The sequence below is a fragment of the Rhinatrema bivittatum genome, chromosome 13, assembly GCF_901001135.1.
Source record: "Rhinatrema bivittatum chromosome 13, aRhiBiv1.1, whole genome shotgun sequence".
NCBI classification, from domain to species: domain Eukaryota; kingdom Metazoa; phylum Chordata; class Amphibia; order Gymnophiona; family Rhinatrematidae; genus Rhinatrema; species Rhinatrema bivittatum.
The window spans coordinates 60,476,289-60,502,916 of record NC_042627.1 but is presented as its reverse complement, the minus strand read 5'-3'; the positions used below and the strand labels follow the sequence as shown (position 1 = coordinate 60,502,916).

Below are 26,628 nucleotides of genomic sequence, written 5' to 3'. Positions count from 1 at the left end.
GGGAGCGAAAGCTGCCATGAAAAGGCACTTACCTTTTCGCTGTCCGCGGCGACGGAGCAGAGTCGGCCCCGGTGACACCCCAACTCCTTCCCGACTCCGCCCCCATCCTGGTATCGCACGCGATAAGGGACTTTTCGCGTGCGAGCGGCGTGGAAAATGAGGCCCTAAACTCCTTATAAACCTGCCAGTTTGCTAATTGTTAATTTACTGTTTATTGAGCAAGTCTCTTTTTGATGCATTATTTGGAGCAACTCGGGATTTTATATGCAACGTTTCAGTCATTAGCAAGATGTCTGACTTCTCTATGAAAACATATAATCTAGTGTTCTAGTTCTGTGTACTGTCACCCACATCTACTATTACTGAGGGAGCAGATAAAATCCAGGCCACTGGTTAAACATAATCCAGTAAAAGATAAGATTACCTGTGAGGGCTAAAGGTTTCTCAGGCAAAGTTATTACTCAAATGAACTGAAGAATATGAACTTTGTGTACAGACTATTCTGTTTTCCTAGTTTTGAATGTTCTACTTTCCTTCCATCGTTATCATGAAAAATAATGATTTGTGCTCTAACTGATGTAGATTAAAATCTCACTGTCAATTTGTACCTCAGTATTTAACACCTATTACATGAAAACCCCCACCACCTAGGGGAAGTGCCAGATAAATAACTCCACCTCTCAGCTGAGTGACTTAGGCAGGGGTAAGACACCCACGCAGCTAAGGGGTCTCCCAGGGATGGAGAACAGAGGCTGGAGCAGAAAGTAATGCCATGTAACAGAGGGATGGTAACTTTAAAACAAGTGCATGCGAGCCTGCATGCGCATGAATTTGATATTTTTCGTGCACGTTTGCGTGCGCTATATAAACTACACTATTCGCGTGTATGTGTGCTCTCATTTTAAGTGGCACATGAGGAAACGTTATTCATGTGTTTTCCTTGGGACTTGTCGGCTTTTACGCACGCAAGTCAGCACATTTTATTACACACGCGCAAGAAGGAAATTCCCAGTTTTACCAATTAGTCCACCAGGTTGGTCATCAGGACCCCTCTGGTTCTTCAGCCTGCACTCCCCCCAGTTTACCCAGACTTCTCATGCAGTCATTTTTTTGGCTATAAAGAGTTTTATTCTGACTTACACCTGATAATTAGCAGAAGCAAGTGTGTGCAGGTGACAGCTCGATGCACCCTGCGTTCACAGGTTATAAAATCCCTATTTATGCGCGTAAATGTTGGGCCCACCCTGGAACATCTCTGACCCGCCCCATTCCACCCCTTTTTTTTTTACACGAGCAAAGTGATTCGTGTATCGGTACTTGCACATGTACGTGCAAGGTTCATTAAATAGCACTAGCGCAAGCAAGCACTACTTGCAAGCGCATCTGCTAGTTTGTACACGCGCATCTCTTTTAAAATTCACCTGAAATGTGTAAAAGCCGACAAATCCTAAGGAAAATATGCAAATTACATTTCCTTGTGCAAATGCTTAAAATTAGGAGCACAAATATGCACGAATAGGTGTATTTTATATAAAGTGCGCGCACATGAGCAGACCATATAAAAGCCATGTGCACATGGAATCGCGCCCACATATCTGCGTATATGGGTGCGCATGCTTGTTTTAAAGTTACCATCCCTGGGTATATCATTCTGGGCTCCTATGTGAGGGAGCTGCACACCCACATTAACCACTTTGTCTAGTCTCCGCCATACCAATGGAATATTCCTCTTGGTTTCTAGTAGGATCTTTACATAAGTTAAAAGAGATGGAGCTATGACTTTCAGGAAATGTTGCCATTATTGTGTCATGGGCTAGCAGGCTGGAGTCAGGGAGCACGCCCACAGACGCAGTACAAGGCTGCAGAACAGGACCGGAACTGTTCTTCTGCCTAACCAACCCTCTCTCCCGCAGATTGAGCCCTTGGTTCTGAGGGCTGGTAGAACTTGTCTTCTGTGCAACATCAGAGCATGGACTGGAAGCTGGGTACAGGCTGGAAGCTGAGGTTGGGTGCAGACTGGACGTGGCAGGGCTGGCTGGACAAGGCAAGGCAGGCTGGATGAGGCAGGGCAAGCTGGAAGCTGGATACAGGTACTGGCTGAGGACGGAAAAGAAGCACTAGCTGAGGGCTGGACACAGAGCAAGCTGGGGCTGCATCTGAGGCAAAGGACAAGGGCAAGGCCTGGGCAATAGTCGAGGGACTGAACTGGACTGGACAGGACAAGGACAGGACCAGACTAGACAGGGAACAGGGAACAAGAAAGCCCAACAGGGCATGAGACTGGCTGGGAGAACCTAGCAGGCTGGGAGGCTGTAATGTAAGGCAGAGAGGTCCAGGGGGCCTCGGAGCAAGACAAGGATGCCTGGGAGGCCACAGAGCAAGGCAAGAAGCCAAGAGAGGCTACAAGGCAAGGCAGGAAGGCCAAATAGGCCACAAGGCAAGGCAGGATAACCAAGAAAGAGTGGCCAGATGAAAGAGCGAGGTGACTCAATGAAGAAGCACTGAGACATTGAGCAGGCTGGGGTAAGTAGGGCTGAGGCTTGGGCAAGGTAGGGTGAGGAAGTAACTGTCAAGGCTCACTGAGGACTCCTGGTGGAGGGAAGGCTGTGCAGCAGGCGAAACTTGATATATTCACGTCACCTAATAACTGCTTCCAGTAACAGTGAGAGCTGAAATGAATTGTCAAAAGTTTAAAAAATAGGTAAAGGCTTATGTATTGCTTAATATGATGGGAAGTGAGGCATTGTGGTTAGGCAGAGGTTAGTTAAAAGATAAGTTACTCATGGAGAGTGTGAGAACAAATGCAAGGTTAGTTCATAGAGAAGTCATTTATGGGAGGGTATGAATAGACAGCAGTGAGTGAGAGTAGCAATATTTTGTTTTTTGTTTGCTGTTGTGTTCTTAAAATTATGAATGCAAAATTGTAAACCACTTTATTAGATTTTTGCTGATTATGCGGTATACATTTTATAAATAAAAAAATGTATGCTTGGATCTATTATAATCTGCTGCTGGTTGAGAATTAAATGTTGTTCCATTCTTGAGGTGTGGTTTATTCTTCTACAGACTGTGATTGTACTGGCATATAGGTTTTCTCAGCTCAGAGTAAGGATTAAGGATATAGTGTTGAGAGCGATAAGGGAGTTCTTAAGTAACCTCCTGCTCTGCAATTATATATTCATTTCCATAGAACCCTTCCCTCCTTCAACAATATGGGTGTATACATATATCACAGATATCCACAATGAATATGCATGAGGTCAATTTGCATGCACCGCCACCATTGTACGCAAATATATCTCATGCATATTCATTATGGATATCCTGAAAACCAGGCCTTTTTGTGGCTCTTGAGGACTGGAGTTGGATACCTCTATTCTATATAAATATGACAGCCTGAAATTAATGAGAATGATCCTGTTTACTAATTATGATTTGTAATGTAAATAATAACTAGGTATGTGCATCCCTAAAATGTTTGGTTTATTTTTTTGTTTTGGTGGATTTTTTAAGATATTATTCTATGAACCCCCCTCCCGTTTTAAATTTTGACAGAATTGATATCAAGATCTAAAGTGTGCAACTTAGGTGTCATGGTTTCAGCCTTGGATTTAAACCACAAAATCAAGAATGTTGTTCGCTCTTGTTTTTTCAAACTCCATTGGTTGAGATCTCTTCAAGCTTTTTTTTAAGTGAATTTGATTTAAGTACTATTGTACATGCATTGGTAGTTTCTACCATTGATTATTGCAATTCATTATATTTTGGTCTCGCACAGTCATTATGAAAGCCCTTCATCTCATAGAAATGCGGTGACACAGGTTATTACAGGTGTAAGTCTTTTGTGACATATAACTCCAGTTCTGGAGCATTTGCACTGGCTGCCTACTAATTGAAGAATCGATTTTAAGATTATTGTATTGTTTTTAAAGAGTATTTATGGTTTAGCTCCCATGCATTTTATTCGTTTTAAAGATTTATCAACCTGTTGCGAGTTTGAGATCTGCATCTCAGTTTGCTATTAGAAGTTCCTTCTGTTTGCCAAGTGAGACTTGCATATATAGACTAGATAACATATATTTTTTGTGTCTGGACCATGTTTATGGAACAAATTACCTGGTGAATTAAAAACAGAAACCATATTGTAAAGTTTAGGAAGTTATTAAAAGCATATTTATTTCAACAAGCTTTTGGGCAGGGTTAGATTATCTTTAGATTCTGTTTAAGTATAGGCAAATAGTCACGATTTCTCTCCTTTTTAAGCATTATGAGATATGAAGTAAATGGTCTTATTAGAATTGAAATGCTACATATGGTGTTACCCTCTCCTAGTTGTTTTTATTGTTTATAGTAAGAAGTTGGTCATGTTTTTATTTTAATTTTTGGTATATGTGCTGCCGAAGCAAGCACTTATTTTAATTTTTAAGAATTCTTAATGTGATAAGTAATTGACAGTACTGTTTTTAATTATATGTTTTCATGTCCTTTGAAAGTTTTGATTTTATGTTTATTTAATGTATTTTGTTTATGGTATTTATGAATGTTTGTTTGTAACTCTTGTATTTTAAATAGGCAGGATATACATTTGTAAATAAATAAAATATTTACTCAGTTCATTTAATGTTTCTTTTTTGGTTCATTTCATTTGCCAAATCAAAAATAAAAACATTAAACAAGAACCCCCCTCCCAAAAAAAAAAATAAATTTAAATAAACCGCTGAAAAAAACAAACAAACCAGGCCTCTTGTGGCCCTGACTGGCCTTCCCAGACTAATAAACTGCCCTAAGCTGGGCTCCGAGTCCTAGCCCCAGGCAGGGCCTGTTGCCAGGGCCTGTTGCCAGGGCCTAGTTGCCTGCCCAGGCTGAAGGAGAGTGTTTGTTATAAGCCCAAGGATGCACATCAAAGGACTTGAGGATAGCTAACTTTGCACGGAAAGGACTGCGATAACCTGCACTTATATTGTCTTTGGAATAATAAAGCTGCATTCAGCATGTGTTAAATGCAAAAAAGAAAAGTTTATTAGCATAAAAAATATGCCCCCCCTATCCAACAGTAATACACACATGAGCTTTACAAATAATAAAAAAAAAAAAAGAATTTCCAGCTTAGCTGAATCTTTGAAGGTAGTAAAAGAACCAACAAAAATAATGTACATGAGATTTTGAGGCTTCCCAGGCTTCTTCTCCTGGGAAGTCTTGAAAGCTCCTGTACTCCAGGATCTGTTTTAAAAAAAAAAGATCTCACAACTTAAAAACATTCCAGTCTTCTCCAGGACTACTATGGCTACTAGAACCCTGCACTGTCGCTTAGTTGACAAATATTTCTGTAAATCATATGCAGTGCGCAAAAAAAAAAAAGAGCACGCGTGCTGTTTCTGAAGAAAGATATATCAGCTTCACAAGGTGAGGACGAGTTTTGCAGAGCCACAGTGCAGATCTTCAGCATGTATTATAAAATGGATAAAAAAAAAACAACCCCAACCCTTAGTGATGTAAACTATACAGGCAGTTATGAAAATGTTCCCTTTTGATACCAAGTATTCTTTACAAAAAGTAAGAAAATAAAGTTCTAACCTTGACAAGAGAATATTCTGAAATAATTTGGAGATATTCCTTTACAAATCCCAACATAGGATTTTTTGCTAATACAAAAACAGTGTCATATACAGATGTGGAACACCTTGCAACAATATAAAGATTTGGTTTTGTTTTATAAAATGGAAAGATAAGTAAGTGTGATAAGTACATTAGTCCTGATTTAAACAAGGGTCTAACAATCTGAGCTACCTTTTTGATAGAACATTAGACAGAGGTAGATGGAGAATCTAAAATGATTAAACTATGGCCTTTCAACCACAAACAGCCCTGAAATACTGCGTAATGTCAACCGAAGCCAAGCTGGAAACAACTCCAGGAAGATAAAAGGGAGTCTTTCAAAACGTCAGCCACAGGACCTTCACTGAGGACGTTAAGAGTACTTTAAGCTAGACTGCGTAGCCTGCCTGAGACGAATAGAGGGGGTAAGAACCAAACGTTCAAAATCACAGCAAGAAGATGGTCGTTGAGGCAACAGCTGCTCCGTGTGTTCTGCGTAAAAGCTGCTGGCTCTCCTCCAAGCTTCATCCGCACAAGTCGGGTCTCCCCGGCTCACTCCAGCCACGCCTAGTCAAAGTAAGACTGCAGGGTGCCACGGCGACGCACGTCACAGGTCCAGCAGTGGAAGCCTCCCCCCAAAGAATTTGCATGGCGAATATTCACTTTGACGGTAGAAATACCTACAGGCAACGAAAAGATTTGCAAGATCAACGCGACGGAGCGTTTAAAAATATTGTACAGGCAGAGCAGGAAATAAGTTCCCCCTAAATCCACAAAAGGAAGCCGCCGATAGCGTACGCAGTTCAGCAGCGCTCTGACCGTATCTAATCTAGGCTAAGCCAAATATTTGATCCAAAAGCACAACCTTAAACTTGTTAAATAATCTCAGACCTCTGCAAATGGAATCAGGGCTGAAGCCTTTCCAGGCAGGGAGGACAATTTCCGAAGCAAATTATGCAGGTAAAAAGTCATTGGTCTGGGTAAATTTGCTGTCTGAGAATTACCCTCCGAGCAGGGTTCATAACGCAGGCACTTTCAGTCCCATTAAAAAGGGGAGTTCCTCTGAGCATTTTCAGGTCAGCGAGAAAAACAGCAAATAGACACAAAGGGCCAGATTTTAGTACCTACGCACGGGCGTAGATTTGTGCTCGCAAGCCGGTGCGCAGAAATCTACGCCTGATTTTGTAACATGCACGTGCAGCCGCGCGCATGTTATAAAATCCGGGGTCGGCGCGTGCAAGGGGCTGCACACTTGTGCACCTTGCGTGCACAGAGCCCTAGGGGAGCCCCGATGGTTTTCCCTGTTCCCTCCGAAGCCTCTCCGAAATCGGAGCAGCCTCGGAGGGAACTTTCCTTCCACCTTCTCCTCCCTTCCTCTACCTAACCCGCCCCCCAGCCAACCCCCCCTGACCTTTATTTTGTCAAGTTGCGCCTGCCGGCCAAGTGCCAGCAGGCAATCCCCCGGCCTACAGGCCCTACGGAGGCCTCTGGCCACGTCCCTTTTTTCAAGCCCCGGGGCTTGTGCGCGTTGCCGGGCCTATGCAAAATAGGCTCGGCACACGTAAACCCCCTGCGCGCGTAAATCCAGCTGGATCTATGCGCGTAGGGCTTTTAAAATCTTCCCCAAAGCTTTCCAAACTACATGGTTCCTGTTTCCTCTCTCAGCCCCCCATGCAAATGAGCAGGTGCAAATTACCAGGGAAGGTTTATCAGGGGTCTTCTACCTGCCTTTTCAATAGGAAAACACTTGCATGATTTTCGTTGGAAATTTTGATAAAGTGCGTGCATAAAAAAACGCCCACATGGTTTGACTCTCAATGTGACTAAAAGTACGCAATGTTGTGAAACAAGGCGCACACTTTGAGCTGCATCGGAAGAGGGTTGTTTTCAATAGATGGCTAACAAATTCAAATACATCCATAAAAAAAAACCTAAACCGTAAATAACTAGGGATGTGCATTCAATTGAAATGAAAATGAAAAACAGGATGAATGAGCCCATTTTGGTTTCGTGTCAAAAATGTTTGTTTTTGGCAAAGTCTGTCAACTAATGCACATTATTTACAAATTAAATTTAAGACCCGAAAACAAAAAAAACAAAAAACAGAAATTCACGAAAAACAAAACCAGAAACACCACAAACATTTAACTGAAGCAGACTCTGCATTTCCAGCTGCTTGCTAGTAGCCTTTTAACCCGAAGCAGCACCCACCTAACTTCTCAAACATTTTCTGAATTGAGAGCTCGTTGGCATCCACCATCACACGCTTTTCATCCAGCATTAGGACATTCATGGACAGCCATTTGGAGGACATCCACAGAGGATGATCTAAATAGAGAAACAGGGAGTGTCACACCAAGCATTTTGTAATCCTGCTTGTACTTAGGAGATTCCGCCTTACAAAGACAGGATTGGTATACCAAAGCAGAATGAGGTGTGCAGGGGTATACAGAGGTTCACAGGAAGCGCACAGAAGTGTCTGAAGGCATACAGAGATATATCAGGTCGATCCAGTAACATGCAGTTAAAGATTGCCCGTCTGTAACGTGCTAGGAGCGCACAATACAGACGAGTAAGGCCATCCAGCCATACAGTCTCCAGTTTCACGCGTCCTTAGCGCTTCCTAAAATAAACACCTAACCCTTTCCGCACCCAGCATGTAAATGAACGAAAAAGCTGTATAATGAAGGAACTAGCTATTCTCCTCCGATACTGTAACGGGCGCTGATATTATCTCCTTAGGAACGCGCTGTTTTGCCGCGGCCTTAACCTGTTAGTTTACCGCCTCCCCCTAGTAGGAGTTAGGACTGTGTAACAAATCATCGACACCGCTTAAGATACTCAACACAATAAAACAATAAGCCTGGCACCTTCCTTGATGTAGTACGTCCCGGATGCCCCCCCCCCCCCTCCCCAGCGTGCCCGCCACTACCCCTTTCATCAGCTGCATCCACCCATTATGCCCCTCACGGGCATGTCCCGCTTCACAGAGCGCTCCCACTCAAATTCGTTCATGGGTATATACCCTTTCGCCCCCCTCACAGCGCCATGCTACCACTGCGACCCGGAGGAGGTGAGGCACAGCGGCGAAGACAGACGGGAGAGGAGAAAAAGCAGAGCCGAGCAAAGCAAAAGCGTGCAGCAAGCCGGCGAAATAGACCTGCGAGCAGAGGCAATAGCAGCGGTTCGGTAAGCCTGGCACCCTCCTTGATGTAGTACGTCCCGGATGCCCCCCCTACCCAGCGCGCCCGCCACTACCCCTTTCATCAGCTGCATCCACTGCGACCCGGCAGTCCCGTGAGGCCTACAAAAAAAAAAAAATCCCCGGCTCCCGCGCCCCCGCACTGGCCCGCCGACTCTACCCCCCCCCCCCTCCTCCTCCGATCGGGCAGGTAGGCGGCGGCGACGAAAACCAAAGCAATTTTTTTTTTTTCAAAAGCGACATCACACATTGCATAAAATAATTTCTCCAGCCTTAAAGCGACTTACTTTTGGGATCTGTCAAGATCCAAAAGTAACTCGCAAAAGTAACTTACTTTTCTGAAGCCATCAGGAACACGATCTTAGCTCCTCCGGACGAAGACGAAGATGGCCGCCTGCACGGGGAAAGCATGCAATTGGCCGCTGAAGACGTGACGTCACGTCTTCAGCGGCCAATTGCACGCTTTCCCCCGTGCAGGCGGCCATCTTCGTCTTGAGCTACGATCGTGATGGCTTCAGAAAAGTAAGTTACTTTTGCGACTTACTTGACAGATCCCAAAAGTAAGTCGCTTTAAGGCTGGAGAAATTATTTTATGCAATGTGTGATGTTGCTTTTTGAAAAAAAAAAAAAAATTGCTTTGGTTTTCGTCGCCGCCGCCTACCTGCCCGATCGGGAGGAGGGGGGGGGGGGGGTAGAGTCGGCGGGCCAGTGTGGGGGCGCGGGAGCCGGGGATTTATTTTTTTTTGTAGGCCTCACGGGCCTGCCGGGTCGCAGTGGATGCAGCTGATGAAGGGGTAGTGGCGGGCGCGCTGGGAGGGGGGGGCATCCGGGACGTACTACATCAAGGAGGGTGCCAGGCCTTACCGAACCGCTGCTATTGCCTCTGCTCGCAGGTCTATTTCACCGGCTTGCTGCACGCTTTCGCTTTCTCGCACGCTTTCGCTTTGCTTGGCTCTGCTTTTTCTCCTCTCCCGTCTGTCTTCGCCGCTGTGCCTCACCTCCTCCCGGAGCAAGGCTGCTTTCGCGCCCTGCTCCGGGAGGAGAGACACAGCGACGAAGCAACAAAGACTTTTCGTGTTTTTTTACACTTCCTGGTTCCTGTCACTCCAAATGACATTTGAAATGACATTTGAAATGACAGGTACCGTCGCACCCTGGTTACTGTATAGGCGCTGTATTAAGCGCCTATACAGTAAAATGGGTTACGCGGCCATAACCCTTCCCTACCGCTTTAAAGCCGCGGCATGCATTTGCATGCGATTAGAGGAGAGTATCGGGGAGTTAGTGAAGAGAACTGTGGGTGCGGAGAGGAAGGGTGCGCCTGACACTGCCGCACTGTTTCTACCGCGGCCTTACTGGATCGACCTGATAGAGAGGTGTAAGGAAATATATGGAGGCATACAGAGGTGCATGGATATGTAAGGAGGCAGAAGGAACTTATTATAGAAGTATACAGATGTGCATGGAAACATTACCGTCTGGCATCACTGGTGTTGGAGGAGTAACTACAGTCCATCCTGCCTTCTTGAACAATTCGATCTGAAAGACATTTGAGCAAAACATGATTTGATATGACCCGCCTAAAACATATTCCACAGATTTTTCAGTAGATTACAAGCGTAATTCTAAAGGAGACCCATGTTTTGCTCAAAATCTGCAGCCCAGCAGAGCACACGCTCTGAATGGAAGCTGGGCCTACAATGCCCCATGTCCAGGGGGAAATTTTCCCTGTGCTGTGCAGTGCTCCGAGGAGTATCAGTTCAGTCCCTGCCTTTAGGTTACACCAAGGCCTCCTTCCCAGCAGGTGAGACAGAGAAATAAAGCATGCAATGCATGAGAAAACAGAGGAAAGAGGGAGGGGGGGAGGGGTGAAGGCGAAGGCTGTGTATTATCTTTCAAGAGCTCCTGGGACTCTCTTCTGCTGCTCAGTCCTGATTCAGCCTCCCCCCACTTAATCAAAATCTCATAAGAATGTGTGCGGACCTCCTGCACGGAGAGGATTGGAATAATACATAAGGGCCAAATCAGCCCATCGCATTGCGCAATTCAATTTTTTTTGCAGTACAAGAACTCTTCTGTGCCAGAGATCTGCCTCAGCTCTAAAGGTTGGAAATCAGCCCATTAAAATAATGTGGATTTTATTTTCCTTATTACTGGTATTGAAAAGGAGAAAAGAAGAGGGAAATGTATAACAAGGTACACACTTCTCCAATCATTCAGAATTTTGTGTACTATCTGCAGGCAATCATTTTCACAAAAGTTTACCCAATACAGTGTTGCACAGGTGCTAGACTGTGACACATGAAAACATTTGGCCCTACTGCTCAGAGTCCAAGATCAGTGGAGACCATCGGAGTGGACCTGGCCCTGTCCTGTGTCAGCAGCACATGCTGCCCTATGCAATGCTTCCCCTCCCCCCACTTCCAGGACCTGGGATACCACAGGCGCAAGCAGAGGAAGGAAGGGCATGTCCAGAACCTTCTGCCAGCCTCTCTCAGTGCCTCTTTTTAAAGAAGATGTTAGTCCACGCAGAGCAAGGAAAAAGGCCGACAGAGGAAAGGTTAGGAAGTAGACCTCCCCCTTCACTGTGAGGGAGAAAGGCTGTGGGACAGACACAGACAGGGAAAGATGGTGAGGGCTGTGGGATAAATCCTCAACCTAACTCCCTTCCTCCAGCCCCAAGTTTGTTGGGCCAACACACCAACATCTTACAAGCCAGTTTTCTGGCAATGTTACCCCAAAATGTTGCTGTTCCCTGCACCAAGTGGTCTGTGGTGCTCTAACTGGCACTAGCATAAATGATAACAGCCACGTACTGGGCGGGTTACTAAGCGCTGTTCAGGGACATGAGGCCATGAAGCACTGCTTGATTTCAGGTAATTTCAAAGCAAAACAAAACTTACACAAATTTATTTCATTTTCCATTTTAGTGTGTGCTAAAACTGAAAAATAAAAAGATAAACTCCCCAAACAAAATAAAATCACTATGTACTCTGCTAGAACGACCTGCATTGCTGTTTCCACAAATTTAAAAATATATAATTAAGTTAGCTAATTAGTTATTAATGCTAAGTAGAGACAGAGGCTTAACGCAGCCAGCTATAGCCACCAAAGTTAACTGCAACCTAGGAGCTAACTAATGGGTCAATACAGTAAGGACGCGTTAGAAAGAGTGCGGCAGTGCCGGGCGCACCCTCGTTTGCCCCACGCACTGTTCTGATCACATACCGCTCGATACTCTATTTAAATTGCTTGCAAATGCATGCCGCGTCTGCGAAGCGCTAGGGGAAGTGTTAGGCCCGCGCAACCGATTTTACTGTATAGGCGCTTAATACAGCGCCTATACAATATCCTGGGTGCGCTGGTACCTGTAATTTCAAATGACATTTGAAATGACAGGCACCAGGAAGTGGATCCCAACTTTAACCCATGAAAACCTAAAAACCTAAAATCCCCTCCTCCCGAAGCAGCTCGACATGTGCCAACTTACCTTTTGTTGTTTTTAAGCTCTTTCAGCCTTCTCTGCCGTCCTCTCTGCCGTCCTCCGGATGGGGGGCAGCCGGCGGCGAAAGCGGCTTGCAGCGGTGTCCCCCCCCTGGTCCCGGTTCTCCTGGCTCTCGATGATGTTCTAGCAGGTACTCCAGCTCGACTTCTGGCTGACAGCTACCCCCTCCTCCCCCCCCAAGACTGCTGAGTTACGGCCTTGAAACCGAAGCGAAGCGTACTTTCCTGGGCTTGAGCGCCATCACGCCCGCCCGTCCCTGTGCTTTCATTGGCTTGAGCGTCCAAATTGATGGGCGCTCAAGCCAATGAAAGCACAGGGACGGCCGTGACGTGACAGACTGCGGGTTCCTTCCGTAGCCCAGGCCGGTGCCAGCCAAAGAAAGGGAAAGGAGACCACGGCCCACAACTGGACCCCAGATAGGCGGCAGCAGGAAATAAAAGGAGACAGCGGGCTGCCTCCAGCGCTCACGTCACCAGCGGCCAAGAAATTAAAAGAAGAGCGCGGGTGCAGCCAAGGGGAAAAAAAAAAGACGTCACGCCCGCCTGTCCCTGTGCTTTCATTGGCTTGAGCGTCCAAATTGATGGGTGCTCAAGCCAATGAAAGCACAGGAACGGGCGGGTGTGACATCACGGCCGTCCCTGTGCTTTCATTGGCTTGAGCGCCCGTCAATTTGAGCGCCCATTAATTTGGATGCTCAAGCCCACGAAAGTTCGCTTCGCTTCCAAGGCCGTAACTCAGCAGTCTTTTTTTGGGGGGGTAGCTGTCAGCCAGAAGTTGAGCTGGAGTACCTGCGGGAACATCGTCAAGAGCCAGGAGAACCGGGACCAGGGGGGGGCCGCTGCAAGCCGCTTTCGCCGCTGGCTGCCCCCTCCGGAGGACGGCAGAGAAGGTTGAAGGGGCTGAAAGCAACAAAAAGTAAGTTGATAACATGTCGAGTAGCTTCGAGAGGAGGGGATTTTAGGTTTCTTTTTGGGGGAAAGTTTGCTGTCTACTCTTACCCCTGCCTCTAACGCAGGGGTAGGGGTAGGCGGTAAATTAGCAGGTTAAACACGCGGCTAAACTCCAGGTTAAAAAGGCGATAGTTGGGGCGCGCATTACTGTATGGGAGGAAATAGCTAATTCGACGGTTTACATCTGATATACATGCCGCGTGCGGAAGGGATTACCCGATGATTTAAAGAGGCGGTGAGGATGGGTTAAAGGGGATAGTGTATCGCAGGAAGGGCTAACGCGGCCGGAAAGTGAGTAGAAAGCGGGTTAGGAGCAGGGTAACCACGGCCTCACTTTACTGTATTGGCCTGTTTGTCTGGGCCATTAAGTTGCCTTGAAGTGCGGATTTTCAATGATTTACGTTTATACCTGATGACAAGGACGGTCCGGATTGGATAGCACAAGGCCTGGCCCAATAATATTAAAGGTGGCATCAATGTGCATTGGGTTAGGGTCTTTAAAGGAGATGATATGAATTCTATAATCTGGAGCTAAATGTCTGCGCATCCACTCAATGCCCAGGTAGTTAGTAACCTGTAAAAAGAAAACAAAATAAGACAAGAATTAATACGGAATAGTCAAATGTTCATAGGAAGCAGCATCTCATGTTGCAAATTGCAATTCACATTACTAACACCTTTCTGTGAGCCAAGCCCACAGAATTATACAAACAAAATTATATTGGTCTGTTATAAAAACGAGCAGATCATTTGACACGGAACGGCACCTTTGGCTTAGTTTTGGATAACATGATTGTCAAATACATCCCACAAAGCTGCTTTAGAGAGAAGCATGGCTTTTTTTTTTTCCTACCTGGCTTCTCTGGGCAAAGATGTCTCTCCCAGCTCTCATGAAGTCAGCAGCATCAAAACAGGGCTCAAATTCAGTGGTGACGAATTTCCCCTGGGCGGCTAGTTTATGGCGGTCTTCCACGGTACGGATTGGGTAGTCCTAGAGAGAATACAAGTGGCGGCGGAGTTATGGAAACCGTGGCCAACCAACGTGGAACAAGCCCGGTTTGTGGGTTTGGTCTTTTTTTTTTTGTTTTTAGTAGTACGGTTAGTGCAGTAGTTCAAGTCTTTAGACTGCTGGGGTGCAAGGCAGGAAATGCCACAGCCAAAAGAAGACATCTGGTTGGGAAATCCTGTAGATTATTTTGTATTGATTGAATTAAATGAGTTTTGAATTCTACAGCTTTTATTTCCCCTTTTATGTTCCTGGATTGATGAGATGCTATTCTGAGCAGAGCGCTTGGATTGATTCTTCTTCACAGGAAACGTTGCTGTATTATTTATGCGCCCCTTGGTACTACGCAAACACTCCAGGTCGTGTTAGTCTGTCCTCATTCACAGATCAGCTCAGAATGTTGGAATGCCCTAAGCAGGTTTAACTCATGCATGTGATAAAATCCGTTGGCCGTGCGCACATGCGCACTGGATTTTATAATCCGCGCGCGCAAAGGGGGTGAATTTTTGCAAATTTCGCACAGCGACACAATTAAGGGAAGGGAACTTCCCTAACACCCTCTGCCTAACCTTCCTTTCCCTGTTCCTCTCCTCCCCAGCCCCTGAACCTAACCTACCTTTCACCATTTTCTTTTAGGGCCCGCCCCTTGTGCACATATTGCCAGTTACACGCGTGGCCGGGCCCCTACTGAAAATGCGCACAGCGCGCGGAGGGCTCGACCACGGGTGTAAGTGGCGATTTTTATGTGCGCCGAAAGGACTAACAAAAAAAGATGCTGTAAAGCATGAGCTTTTCAGACGTCAAAGTCCTTGTCTTCACATCTGAAGTTTTTTTTCCAGGACTAAGACAGCGACTGGAACTGCCCTACAAAACGGAGTAAAAACACTTCAAAGAGAAGCGATGAGAGAGGAATGAAATCATTTCTAACATGTATTTTCTCTGGCCATATTCTGTTAATTGATTTGACTTAAAAAAAATGAAATAAAAGTCCTCCAAACTTGGAGGTATCTTAATTTTTTTTTTAATTTTAGGTAGATTCAAAGTAGTTATCTCCTGCTGGCAAGTTCATTATACCAACAAGCCAGAATGGGTGGGAAGGAGGTGTGGTTTTAAGCAGAGAAGTATGAGGCAGGAGAAACATGAGTACAAATACTAATCTAACAGTAGTGGGGGCCAGCTGAATTATTACATTTGTGAGCCAGTGCAAAAACTGCACCATATTTATCAAGGTAAACATCCATTACTTTCAACAGGGGAAACACTGGCACAAAAAACTATTATAGCTGAGCCTCTGCCTCTGTGAGATTACTGGCAAGTCGCTTGGTTTCTCAGTGCCTCAGTGTATATCAGCTCTAAGTGGGTATGTTTTAACAACACTCTACCTTCTCCCGTCTGGCATCTGTCGTGTAGATCAGGCACCAAAATACCTGGCAATCAGACTTTCCATGCCAGATGTGGCCGCACAATTTTTTTGTTTTCATACCCTGATTGCACTGGGATACTGCTTAGAAGCTAGAAAAATGTTGCAACGTTTTAAAAAGCAGGTACCTGATCATAGAGCTCATTGGACATGGTGGGCTTAGGCGCGGTTGTCCACTTCGCCCCGCGGCGAAAGTACTCTTTTATCAGAGGCCGGTAAGCTCTGTACTCGAAGAATCGAGCACGCCAAGCCATCGGAGCCTCGATGATTTCATTCCCAACCACCAGCAGAATATCCCTCGGCATGGCAGCATACAAACCTGGTTCCAAAAAAAAAAAAAAAAAAAAAGGGGCTTAAACGCTGAAAACTGATTACGATTTGTAACAAGACGTTCCATCCCACCTACAAGCCAACACAATCTGTCAGAGTCAACGTTTTGTGATAAACCTTTATTGGTGGCTGCTGGTTCGAGCCCGAGTTTGGTGAATGCGGGACGGATTCAGGCGTGAAAGCCCTGGAATCTGAACACTTGGCGGGCAGCTGTCAGACTCTCAGATTCTTTGGGGGGGGAATGCCCGCTCTGCCCGCTCTGCCCCACCCGTTGCAACTCATGTGCAGTTCATACAGGAAAAGCTCTGGCGCTGACAGGCTGCCGGCGATCAGATATTTTTCCATGAATGATTCTTTTCCACTTCTGGCGGTCCTCTATACTCAAACCGAAGCAGCTCTTTCACGCAGCTTTAATGGCATTAATATCGATTGTTTTCTATTGTTAATGAAGATTTTGAGGAAGGGAGATGTATTAAAGCCATTCTACTGGAGTAGAGAAGCCAGAAGACACTGAGGACAGAACACGCACCCTGTTCTTCACCCCACGGCTATCCCAGTTAGTGCTCTAACCTACGGTGCTCATCACCTGTTTGGGTTTTTAACTTTTTTATTTTTTGCAAAGCATATTTAATATGAATATATGTACGCCAATGTATTCCTTATTGTGGGCTTGTGATTTTTTTTTTTTGTCAAGCCTTCATGGAATAAGAACTTGCTTACATTTAGCTTTAATTCTAGAGGTTGTTTTGTAGTCAATAGTAATAATAATACAAATATTCTAATTCTCATTTAAGAAAAAATGTCTTGGAGTCTATGAACTTCAGACTTTCTGTGAGCCAATAAAGTAACAATTTGGTTTAAAAGGAAACAATTATTTCTTCTTTAATCTAAATGCATTCCTGTTTTGCCTTTTCATATACTTTAATAATGATTTCACAAATGGAGCTGTTTTTGTGCCCGGAGCTGCACTGATTTCACTCCTCAGCCAGTTTACACCTTCTTTGCAAAGTGATTGGACCTCTTAGGGCATTATTTACCCTGAACTTTGCTACTTAGCTGACTAGAAAAGACCCAAAGTTTATTAGTTGAACTCAAAGTTCAGAGTACGTTGCGTCATCGTGCCCTAGTAATGTGAACTGAAAGCACAGGGAATTCTGATAAGGAAACAAAAGACAAAAGAAAACCATCCACAGGTACTGGCTGAAGTGGGAAAAATAAAGACCCAATTTATATAAAAGGGAAGCCAGGTTATGACCCAGAAGGTCAGGAGTCAAACTAGATTTAAACATCTTCCCTTGTGTCACAACCGCTTACCTGAAGACTCAAAATCAGGTGTTGTGTATCTCATTGACCAGTCAATCAGTTCAGGTCTCCTAACAGTTACGCCTTCCATTTTCAAAATATTACACATTTCCTCAATTTCAGCAACTGCCTTTTTTTACATGTTCCTTGGGGAAACTTTGACCTCCATATTTCTGATAAAATGGCCAATACTTTTCATATGTGTTTGCCTACGAGAGAAAAGGATGGGTCAATGGTACGCAATATAATGGATAAAAAAAATGCACCCACTTTGACCTTTAGGACATCAAATGAAAATCACAACTTTGACTAATCCTACGTTATTTTAAAGGGTCAGCATGCACCATAGTGGTGCCCCACCCTTTGCCAGTCAAGTGGGAGCCCTTATGGCCGTAAAACGAATCCTTGCTCCCGAACCCTTTCTTCTTGCCATTGCTATTCCCATGCTATTCCTCAACGTGAAGTTATAAACCTCCATTAGAGCACTGGCTTTCTCCGATTCATCTTTAGCGCACGAGGTGGAACGATTGTGATTGTGTCTCAGGGTGTTACTGTGCAAACTCTAGGGTAACAAATTAGAAATATTCCAATCTCCTGTCTACCAACAGTCCCAACAGAAGGCATCCAAATGCAATGCTTCACTTTAAAAGGTTTATGATATCAAATTTATTATTTGTTCTTTAAAGTTTACTATTTAAAGGTAAAAAAAAATCATTTGTGAGTGTATCAGTCCCTTAATTCCCTTCTCTCCCCCAAACAAACTTTCAGGTCAATACTGTAAGACCGCGGGAGAGCGGACGAACGCCCGCTCTCCCGGCGCGCGCACCGGCCCCTCGCCGGTGCGGGCGATTCAGTATTTAAATGAGGTGACGCGGGAAAAACGGGGAAAAGGAGGCGCTAGGGACACTAGCGCGTCCCTAGCGCCTCCTTTTTGTCAGGAGCGGCGGCTGTCAGCGGGTTTGACAGCCGACGCTCAATTTTGCCGGCGTCGGTTCTCGAGCCCGCTGACAGCCACGGGCTCGGAAACCGGACGCCGGCAAAATTGAGCGTCCGGTTTTCGGCCCGACAGCCGCGGGCCGAATTCAAATTTATTTATTTATTTATTTTTACTTTTTTTTACTTTTGGGGACCTCCGACTTAATATCGCTTTGATATTAAGTCGGAGGGTGCACAGAAAAGCAGTTTTTACTGCTTTTCTGTGCACTTTTACTGCTTTTCTGTGCACTTTGGGTCGGCGCTAATTTCTTAGAGTAAAATGTGCGGCTTGGCTGCACATTTTACTTACTGTATCCCGCGCGCATACCTAATAGCGCCATCAACATGCATTTGCATGTTGAGGGCGCTATTAGGTGCCGCGGGTGGGCCGCGTGTTTTCCTCCCCTTATTGAATAAGGGGTAAGGGAAAACACGCGTCCAGAGCAGGCTGACAGTGCGCTCCGTCAGAGCGCACTGTACTGTATTGACCTGTTTGAAAGTAGATAAACATTTAATTGACGAGATATCTATTACACCAATGATTCCCAACCTTTTCAACCCCAAGGCACACCTCATTGCCGAAAATGTAGTGTAGCACACCAGTTTCCAAGGAGCAGGCAATGACGATAAGGAAGTACTAAGTAGGAAGAAACACAGGAAGCAGCATGAAAAAAAATTTATGAAAGTCCGTTTTCCTAACTTGTGGCTGTGCGCGGGTTAGGAAAATGGACGCTCGTTAATTGAGCCTTCATTTCCCTAACCGGTGTATAGCCACAGGTCCTGGGTGCCCAATGCCATGGACACGCTAGGGATGCACAATCTATCCCTAGTGTGTCCTTTTTAGCACGGCAACTCGTTTGCCTATTGCATCGGGTGCTCAGGAGAGGGGGTTTGTGTGTGTGTTGGAAAAATGTGCGCCCAGTTTGGATGCATGGTTTTTTTTCGCACTTGATAATGCATCGACCCCTCAGTAAGTCACATCCAGTCCTTATTGCACGCTTTCCCTATCTCTGTCAGCCTGGGGCTAGGACAGAGGATGGAAGGACTCCAAAGGAGGCAGCTCAGGAGAGGAAAGAGGAGGAGATGCTGCATGCCCTGCATACTGCCCATTAATTACTGGGGCTCATGCTATTGCTAGGAAGAGGAGGCAGGCGTGATTACACAGGTGATCAGAAAGGAGCTCCTACCTGCTTAAGAGTCACCGCTGGTGTCTCTTGTTGCTGTGAGGTGCTGGGAGCACAGCCCAGGTGCTGACCTGGATCTGAGCATTAGGTAATGGTGACTTTTCCATGGCATACCTGGTCAGGTCTGAAAGCGCACTGGTCGGGAAATACTGCAATACACTATGGGGTAGATTTTAAAAGCCCTCCAGATTTACGCTCGCAGGGCACTCGCGCGCCGGCGAACCTATTTTGCATAGGCCGCTGGCGCGCGTAAAGCCCCGGGACGCACGTAAGTCCCGGGGCTTCGTAAAAGGGACGGGAGGGGCGCATCCAGGGGCATGTCCGAAGACCGGGGGCGTGTCCTGGGGCGTGCCCAGGGTCAGGGGGTGGTCCGAGGCGGGTCTGGGGGCGTGGTGGTCTTCGGGGGCGCACCGGTTGTGCGAACAAAAGTACGCACGGGCGTATTTTTTAAAGATCTACCCCTCTAAACTTATTATTCCCAAGGCCCCATTCAGATCAGGCTCCAGGGAACACGCCAACCTGATTATAAAGGTTCAGATTTTTAAAACAAAGTTACCTAGAAGAACAATGACTTTCAGAGCATGCTTTCTAGGTTTGGGCTCATTCCTAATCCTAAATTCCTCCCAGTTGAATATTTATCTTTGATTCTCTGCCTTTCTATAATGTAGCACAAAGCGGATTTCAATAAAGCAAAAATACAATACAATAAATGCCTTCAGAGAGCTGGTCTGTTGCTTTTTATGTTAAAGATACCAAAACCTACACCATGGATAATCTGATACTGGGCAGGTAAAAAAAGGAGAAAAGGGATGAAAAAAGCCAAATGTGCTTCTTAATTTCCTGTCAAAACAGACTTCTTTCTATTGTCAGGAAAACATCTTAGGGACTTCTCAACAGCCTTTCATCAACTGTTAAAAAAACCCAAACCTTGCATGTCACTCATATGAAATTTCAGTTCATCTGGCAAAAACGTTTGCCTTTCTAAATCTATTTCGCATATTTCCTGTGCATGTTCCATAATTGGAAGGTCTCCTTTCCTCTCAGCAGGCCTGGCACTGTAAGAGCACTGAACGCAGAAAGACAGCTGGGGGAATTCCGCTGCTCGCATGCTTCTTGCTTGACGGCGCAGCAGGCGTGTCCCAGCCCAACCCCATACTACGTGCTACGTGTGTACAGTAAGCTGTAACCTACTGTCCTCCCTCCTCCCCCCCCCCCCAGCAAGCCCGCATGGCAGCTGTTTCGTGCCATTCCCGCAGTCAGCAAATAGTGAACCCCTGATAACATGTGTCCAATATTCCCTTCCCTCTGAGGCGATCATATTTCGGACTGCCCAGAGCCAAAAGCCTCCACTCTGTTCCTAAAAAAAAAAAGTTGTACGCATTATAATATAAAGCATCTACCTCCTTTTCCGCCTCATGATACTCTTCAAACCAACAAGTCATGCATCCATTCAAACAAACCACTTTTGTATACCTGACATGGAGGACCTGCAGTAGGTTTTAAAATGACATGAAAACATCACCGACATTTGTTATATGGTTTTGTGTTTGAAACACCAAAAACCTAATGAAATATTCTTTTTTAGGGTGTGCTATCCCTACAATTTAGCAAAGTAGGTGCATTTTCAAAATATAGCTCATGCTGTATGGAAACAAAATGATATATCTATGGGAAAACTAAATATAAACATTATAAAGCCAAAATAGGGTAACGAGACAAAACAAAATCTTTTCCCATGCCTACTCCTATAAAAATAAAAAGTTTGCTCAAGTACATGATACATGGAGTATTTAACTTCTCCTTTACACTACCTTGACTATGGGCCTGATTTGCTATGTTTTTCTCCCATGCAGAATGGGCGAAATGGCTCAGTAGATGGTTCTGACTCAAGCAGGGCAGTTAGATTTATCCTCACAGACACAACTCACCTCAAAGATGTACTAAAGGTATCATATCTGAAAAGATTAGACTTCTCCTCACAGACACTACTCTGAAAAGATTACCTGTGCTCTGCGCCCCCTGTGCGGTGCCTGTGCAGTCTAATCACTAGCAAGCTGCAGGTTTCTGTGGGTTAAATCACAAGGGGTTGGGGGTTTGTACAGAATGGAAGTTGCTCATGGCCACTTGTGGGCACTCAATTGCTCCATTGCACTCTTACAAAGGCAGATTAGTAAGGATCAGGCGGATGGCACAGTTGACCTGTGGGAAGTTGGTAAGGTGGTCTGGTCATACTCTCTGGGACTGACTTACAGCTTCAGGTGCCAAACCACCCGATCACAGAGGTGCTAAAATTAGCACAGAAGATAGTTACAAAGAGGAGGCATTGTAGTTTTAGGAAGTGCTGTTCAGGAACTATTTAAAAAGAGATGGGTCCAATGCCAGCACTATAAATAGTATCTCAGCAACCAGACTCAGTCATGCAGAACAGAGGCTGTTGGGAAAATTACACTGTCCCATCAATCTCTAACTAGATAGAAAACCTGCAGAGCCGTTCCAATGGCAACCCTCACATTTTGAAAAATAAAAAGGGCTCTCAAAGTTGAGTCTTTTTTTTTAAACATGTAAGGATTCCAAAACTGAATTAGTTGATGTGGATGGGCAGATTAGACAGGCCATATGGACTTTTTCTTCCATTACGTTTCTAGGACAAAATATGCCACTTCTTTTCAGCAACTGTAAGTTTGGAGCACAAAACGTGGAGGCTTGATCTGCCTTGATCGCCATATTAAAACCATGACAACTCCTGAAAGCACGCATTCTGGTCACTACGTTCAGCCTCTTCTAAAGCAAGTCTCATTTGCAGTGCTAACCGCCTTAGTGCAGACTTGTAAATTCAATTTCAGGCTTAGCACTGAACAAATGGGTTCTAAATGAGTCCCTCCATTCTTCCCAGGAAGAATGGACAATTCCATGCCCACAGGTCTGGTTTTCAGGATGATGCAACATATGCAAATTAACATGGTTCTTGGACCAAGCATGTCCATCTCTCAAATGCTCGTTGTGGGCACCCTGAAAACCAGACCGGTTTGTGGTCCTCAAGGACCAGAGCTGTAGGAGCATGCTGTCATTTCAAAGTGACATCAAAACACCAATGTTTCCTGGGTCATCCCCCTATCCAAAATGACAAAAAAAAAAGACTAGAATATTGTTTGTGACATCTATATTATTTTAACACTCCCTAATTTACCAATTCTACCAAAGTATGTGCATTGTAAAATTATAAACACCCGCTGAATATGAAATGAACACAAAAACCCAATATAGATGGGGAAAAACAAAACAGAACATTTTTTTCTATGCACCCCCCCCCCCCCCTATAGAGTGGGACATCCCTGTCTTACAACATTCATTCATCACCTCAGAATAACAAACCATCAATGCATTTCTACCCACCCCAACAGAAACAAAAGTGCAATTCAATGAAGAGATCGGCAACCAGAGGCTAAGCCCCACCAGTCCCCCACCGAGAGAACTGCATCTTCACATCAAAGGACAATCAGTGGAAAATGGTAGTGCAACTGTACCTTAACTTCCACAGAGAAGGGTGGAACGTAGGCATTTTCCGCTCTCCCTACAATCACTTCCTCCAGTGGGTCCCATTCGTTGTAGGAGCAGACAGGGTGGTCCTTAGTAACCGGGTCAGTAACTTTATCATCAGCGGAGCAGGTTGTCTGAGAAGCTGCCGCTGCCTGGGTGCTTTGGAAAGTTCGCTGCACCCATCCCGTGAACCTTTTTGATAGCTAATTAAGAAAAATGGAATTTACCATCTACTAGAGAAAGATGGAATACACTTAAGAAGTTGATAAACATATTTTACTAAAGGGTGTGAGAAAAGAGCTGTGCTTAACCAAGAATCTGACTCATTAAGAAATTATTACTTTTTAAAATTCACGGACATGGGGGTTTCATGACTTGCTAGATTTCATTCTGTTTCCTCCCGCTTTGTACCTCTGGAAAGAATTCTGAATGAGCCTGTGTGTACAAAAACTAGCTTTATCTGAGTTTGTGCAGGAATACAGATTACATCTGCCCCACAAGCTCCTGTGCATACAGAGCAAGTTACTCGGTTTTGTGTTGACCTGCCTTCTATCCATCCAAAAGGCCTAAATGATACCCATGTTATTGGTCTAAGAGCCCATGAAAATTGAGAACGCTTTTCCCAGGACCAACATAAAGGTGTTGTGTATATGAGCTTCCAAGATCTTGCAACCTTTTCTTCCATTTATGTACTATAAATAAATAAATAAATACTATACAATACCTCTTTTGTTGGCGCTCTATAAGTATCCCTACCTACAAAGATGTCAGTTTTCTCTAGGACTCTACACTGCATCATTCTCTGTGGTAATCAGAGTTTTACACCGAACTGATTTTATTAATTATCCTGGCCTCCCTTCTGTGCTCAGTGATAAGGCACAAGCATTTTATTTTCAATATTAGACTAATACTGCATTGGGTTATGCAGCCAAAAAATACGTATTTTGTTGTTTCATGTCAATACCTTAAAAATGTTACTGTTTTCATTATGTTAATTGTTTAGTGTTCACTAAATATCTTGTGTGCTCTGATTGAAACAAAACGAATAAACTGCTGCACATCGCTAACATTGCATATTGTAATCCAGCCTTTTGCCACATGTTCCCACTGAAACATTGCCTTACCTTTGCAGAGAGGGAACGGAAGCTCCGTGATAGCTGAACACACGGGCTCATGCTGGACTGCAGGCAGCCACTGAGCCAAGCTCCTCATTCATTCCTCAGGCAACGAGCCAGCTCTTTCCAGTACAGCAGCTGGAAGCCTGAGGACTATTGCAGAAAGCAAAGCTTTGGGCAGCGCTGGTGGGGGTGGCATGCTTGGGTCATCTCTGCTCTCGAAATCCCAAACCTATTGTTTCAGGTTGCAGTTTCAGGGATGCATAGAAACTCTTAAATCTCAGTGCTGCCTTTACACTGGTCAACAACTTGGTGATGATTTTGCCAGACTTGGAGAACTAATCAAACTCTGCTTTGCTTTCTTGGGAAAGAGCTGCTCCTGTATTTATTTGGTTTTCTCAAGGGGCACTAAACAGAGAAGGTGCCTTGTTGCCTAGGATGCAATCTGGGGTGCCAGTGATAAATGTGTTCCACTCTGACCCAAGAAGTTAATATTACTAAGGCTGACAAGGGTCAAAATCAGGATTGGCAGATGTGAGCCCTGGGGCTATGCAACAACCAGTAGCCAAGGGCTTGTCCTAAAGTAGGCCAAGAGAATCAGCTAATCCCACTAAGGCAGTGATGCAAAATGACTCCCATGAATTACTAAGAGGAGGAAGCAGTTTCTGCTGCTGATACCTTTTTAATTCCTTCTAGCAATCTTTATTTTGCTATGAAGTGAGCAGACGAGGGCATCCTAACCCGGGTGCTTTTTACGTGCTGCAATGTTTGTACTACACTGCAGGGGGATCTCTAAGCCTGTATTTCTCAGATTCGAAATCAAAAAGAAAAGAATCGAATGATTGTTTTGGGTTTTTCTGCTGTGTATACGGGCTTTGCCGAGCAGTGCCAATCCAAAAGTTGGTAGACAAGGGAAGAGTGCAGCAGCCCCGGCAGTGGCCAGCATCCAAGAAAGAGACAGCCAAGAAGAAAAGCACAGAAGGATGCAGATACAAACCCTGGATCCAATGTAATGCACTGCTTCAGCTCCCCGGCTGCCTCCTCTCACACACCTCACCCGCAGCATGTTGCCCGAGTCTGCTTGGGGAGGGAATGGTCTCACAGCTCACAGCCCTTATCACTGTCTAGACTCCAAAGTGGTAAACCAGTCCATGGGAGGAAGGAGCTTAATATACCATCTCCGCTCTCTGCCATTGGTTGCTGCAAGGAACAGGTGTGGATGCAGGCAGAGCTAAAGGTCACAGGATTCCCAGATTAGAAAGTATCCCTTCCAAGAAATACAACACTTTTTTTCCTTTTTAGATGCAGCCTGGGGTCTTCAGTCTGCATGACAGGATACAAAATCCCTCTCTTAATTCAGTGAACTAAATTAGCAGAAATGTGTGGGATATTAGTAAATATACAACCTTACAAACGGCATGTTACCCAACTCGTGGCTATTTTGCCTTTATTTCCCAGAATCGCCAGCTTGCTCTAACATGCATTCCTTGCTTTGTGCTGCTATCTGTTCTTTGCCTTTTTGACATTTCTGCAAACAATCGTGCTGCATACGTTTCTGATGGGTTTTCATGAGATTTTCTGTGGCCTTCCTGATGCTCCTGCTATACTGCTTTGCCCTTGAGTCTGCTGACTGCTCACACCCAACATTGTTTGATTGCTGGAGATTGTATTCTGCTTTGCAAGCTGGGAGTCTAAAGGTTATAGACCATCTTGCAGAGAGAGCACAATATCGCTTGTGCAGGTTGCTAAGAAAAATCTTACCTTTTCTGTCTTTTAATCATCTGTCAAATAGAACTATGCACCTACGCTGTCTGTTGTTGCAAAGCATAGGAGCCCACTGGTGAAGATGATTGGGTATGCCGAGCTGAACACAGATTATATCACCAGCAAAAACAAAACAAAACATAGTGGGGTCATGAGTGTGACTGCCTGTATTTAAATGTCCAGAGAGAAGCAGGTAATGAGGACACAGGGGAGACTCCTGGGGCCAATAGAAAAGCTAGGGAAGCTCTCAGATTCCCTCGTCATTCTTCTCTCCAACCCCGGATCATTCCCACAAGTCTCTCCCTCTGCCCTCAGCCCATCCACACCACAGTCTGTCCCCCAGCTTCCCACCACCCCCACCTTCTCTCACATTCTCCTAATCTCTCCCCATCTTATCTTCTCCCCCCCCTCCCTGCCTTACTCCCTCTGCACTTTTTTAATTCTCCCCTATCCTGCATGAGTATATTTTGGCTTAATACTGCTCTGTCTACTCCACTTCCTACATCCCCTTAGCCATTTCCTTTTGTCCTTCTCTGCTCCCCTTCCGATCCGTTCACTCCCCAGCAGGCTCCTGCAGACCCCTTCCTTAGCCACCTACCCTCTTCTGCAGGGTTGGTTCACCCACCTCTTTACTGCTCCCCACCCCTCACCCCCTCCTTCGAATATTGGGCTTCCCTTCACTGGCAGGCTCAGCTTACTTCTCAGTTTGTGATTTTCCCTCTTCCACATGCTTGGATCACTTC

At 45.2% G+C, this 26,628-nt stretch overlaps 1 protein-coding gene across 1 annotated transcript; it reads right to left on the bottom strand.

Moving 5' to 3' along the window:
• Window positions 1-4,992: 4,992 nt before the first annotated feature.
• LOC115075205 (glycine amidinotransferase, mitochondrial-like) lies at window positions 4,993-25,422 on the bottom strand. The gene is given in 10 exon segments (XM_029575469.1): window positions 4,993-6,275; window positions 7,807-7,923; window positions 10,273-10,336; window positions 13,662-13,826; window positions 14,106-14,243; window positions 15,807-15,997; window positions 17,323-17,446; window positions 17,448-17,519; window positions 22,994-23,209; window positions 25,119-25,422. Coding segments are annotated over 10 exon segments (1,269 nt in total). The 5' UTR covers window positions 25,188-25,422; the 3' UTR covers window positions 4,993-6,162.
• Between the last annotated feature and the right edge of the window lie 1,206 nt (window positions 25,423-26,628).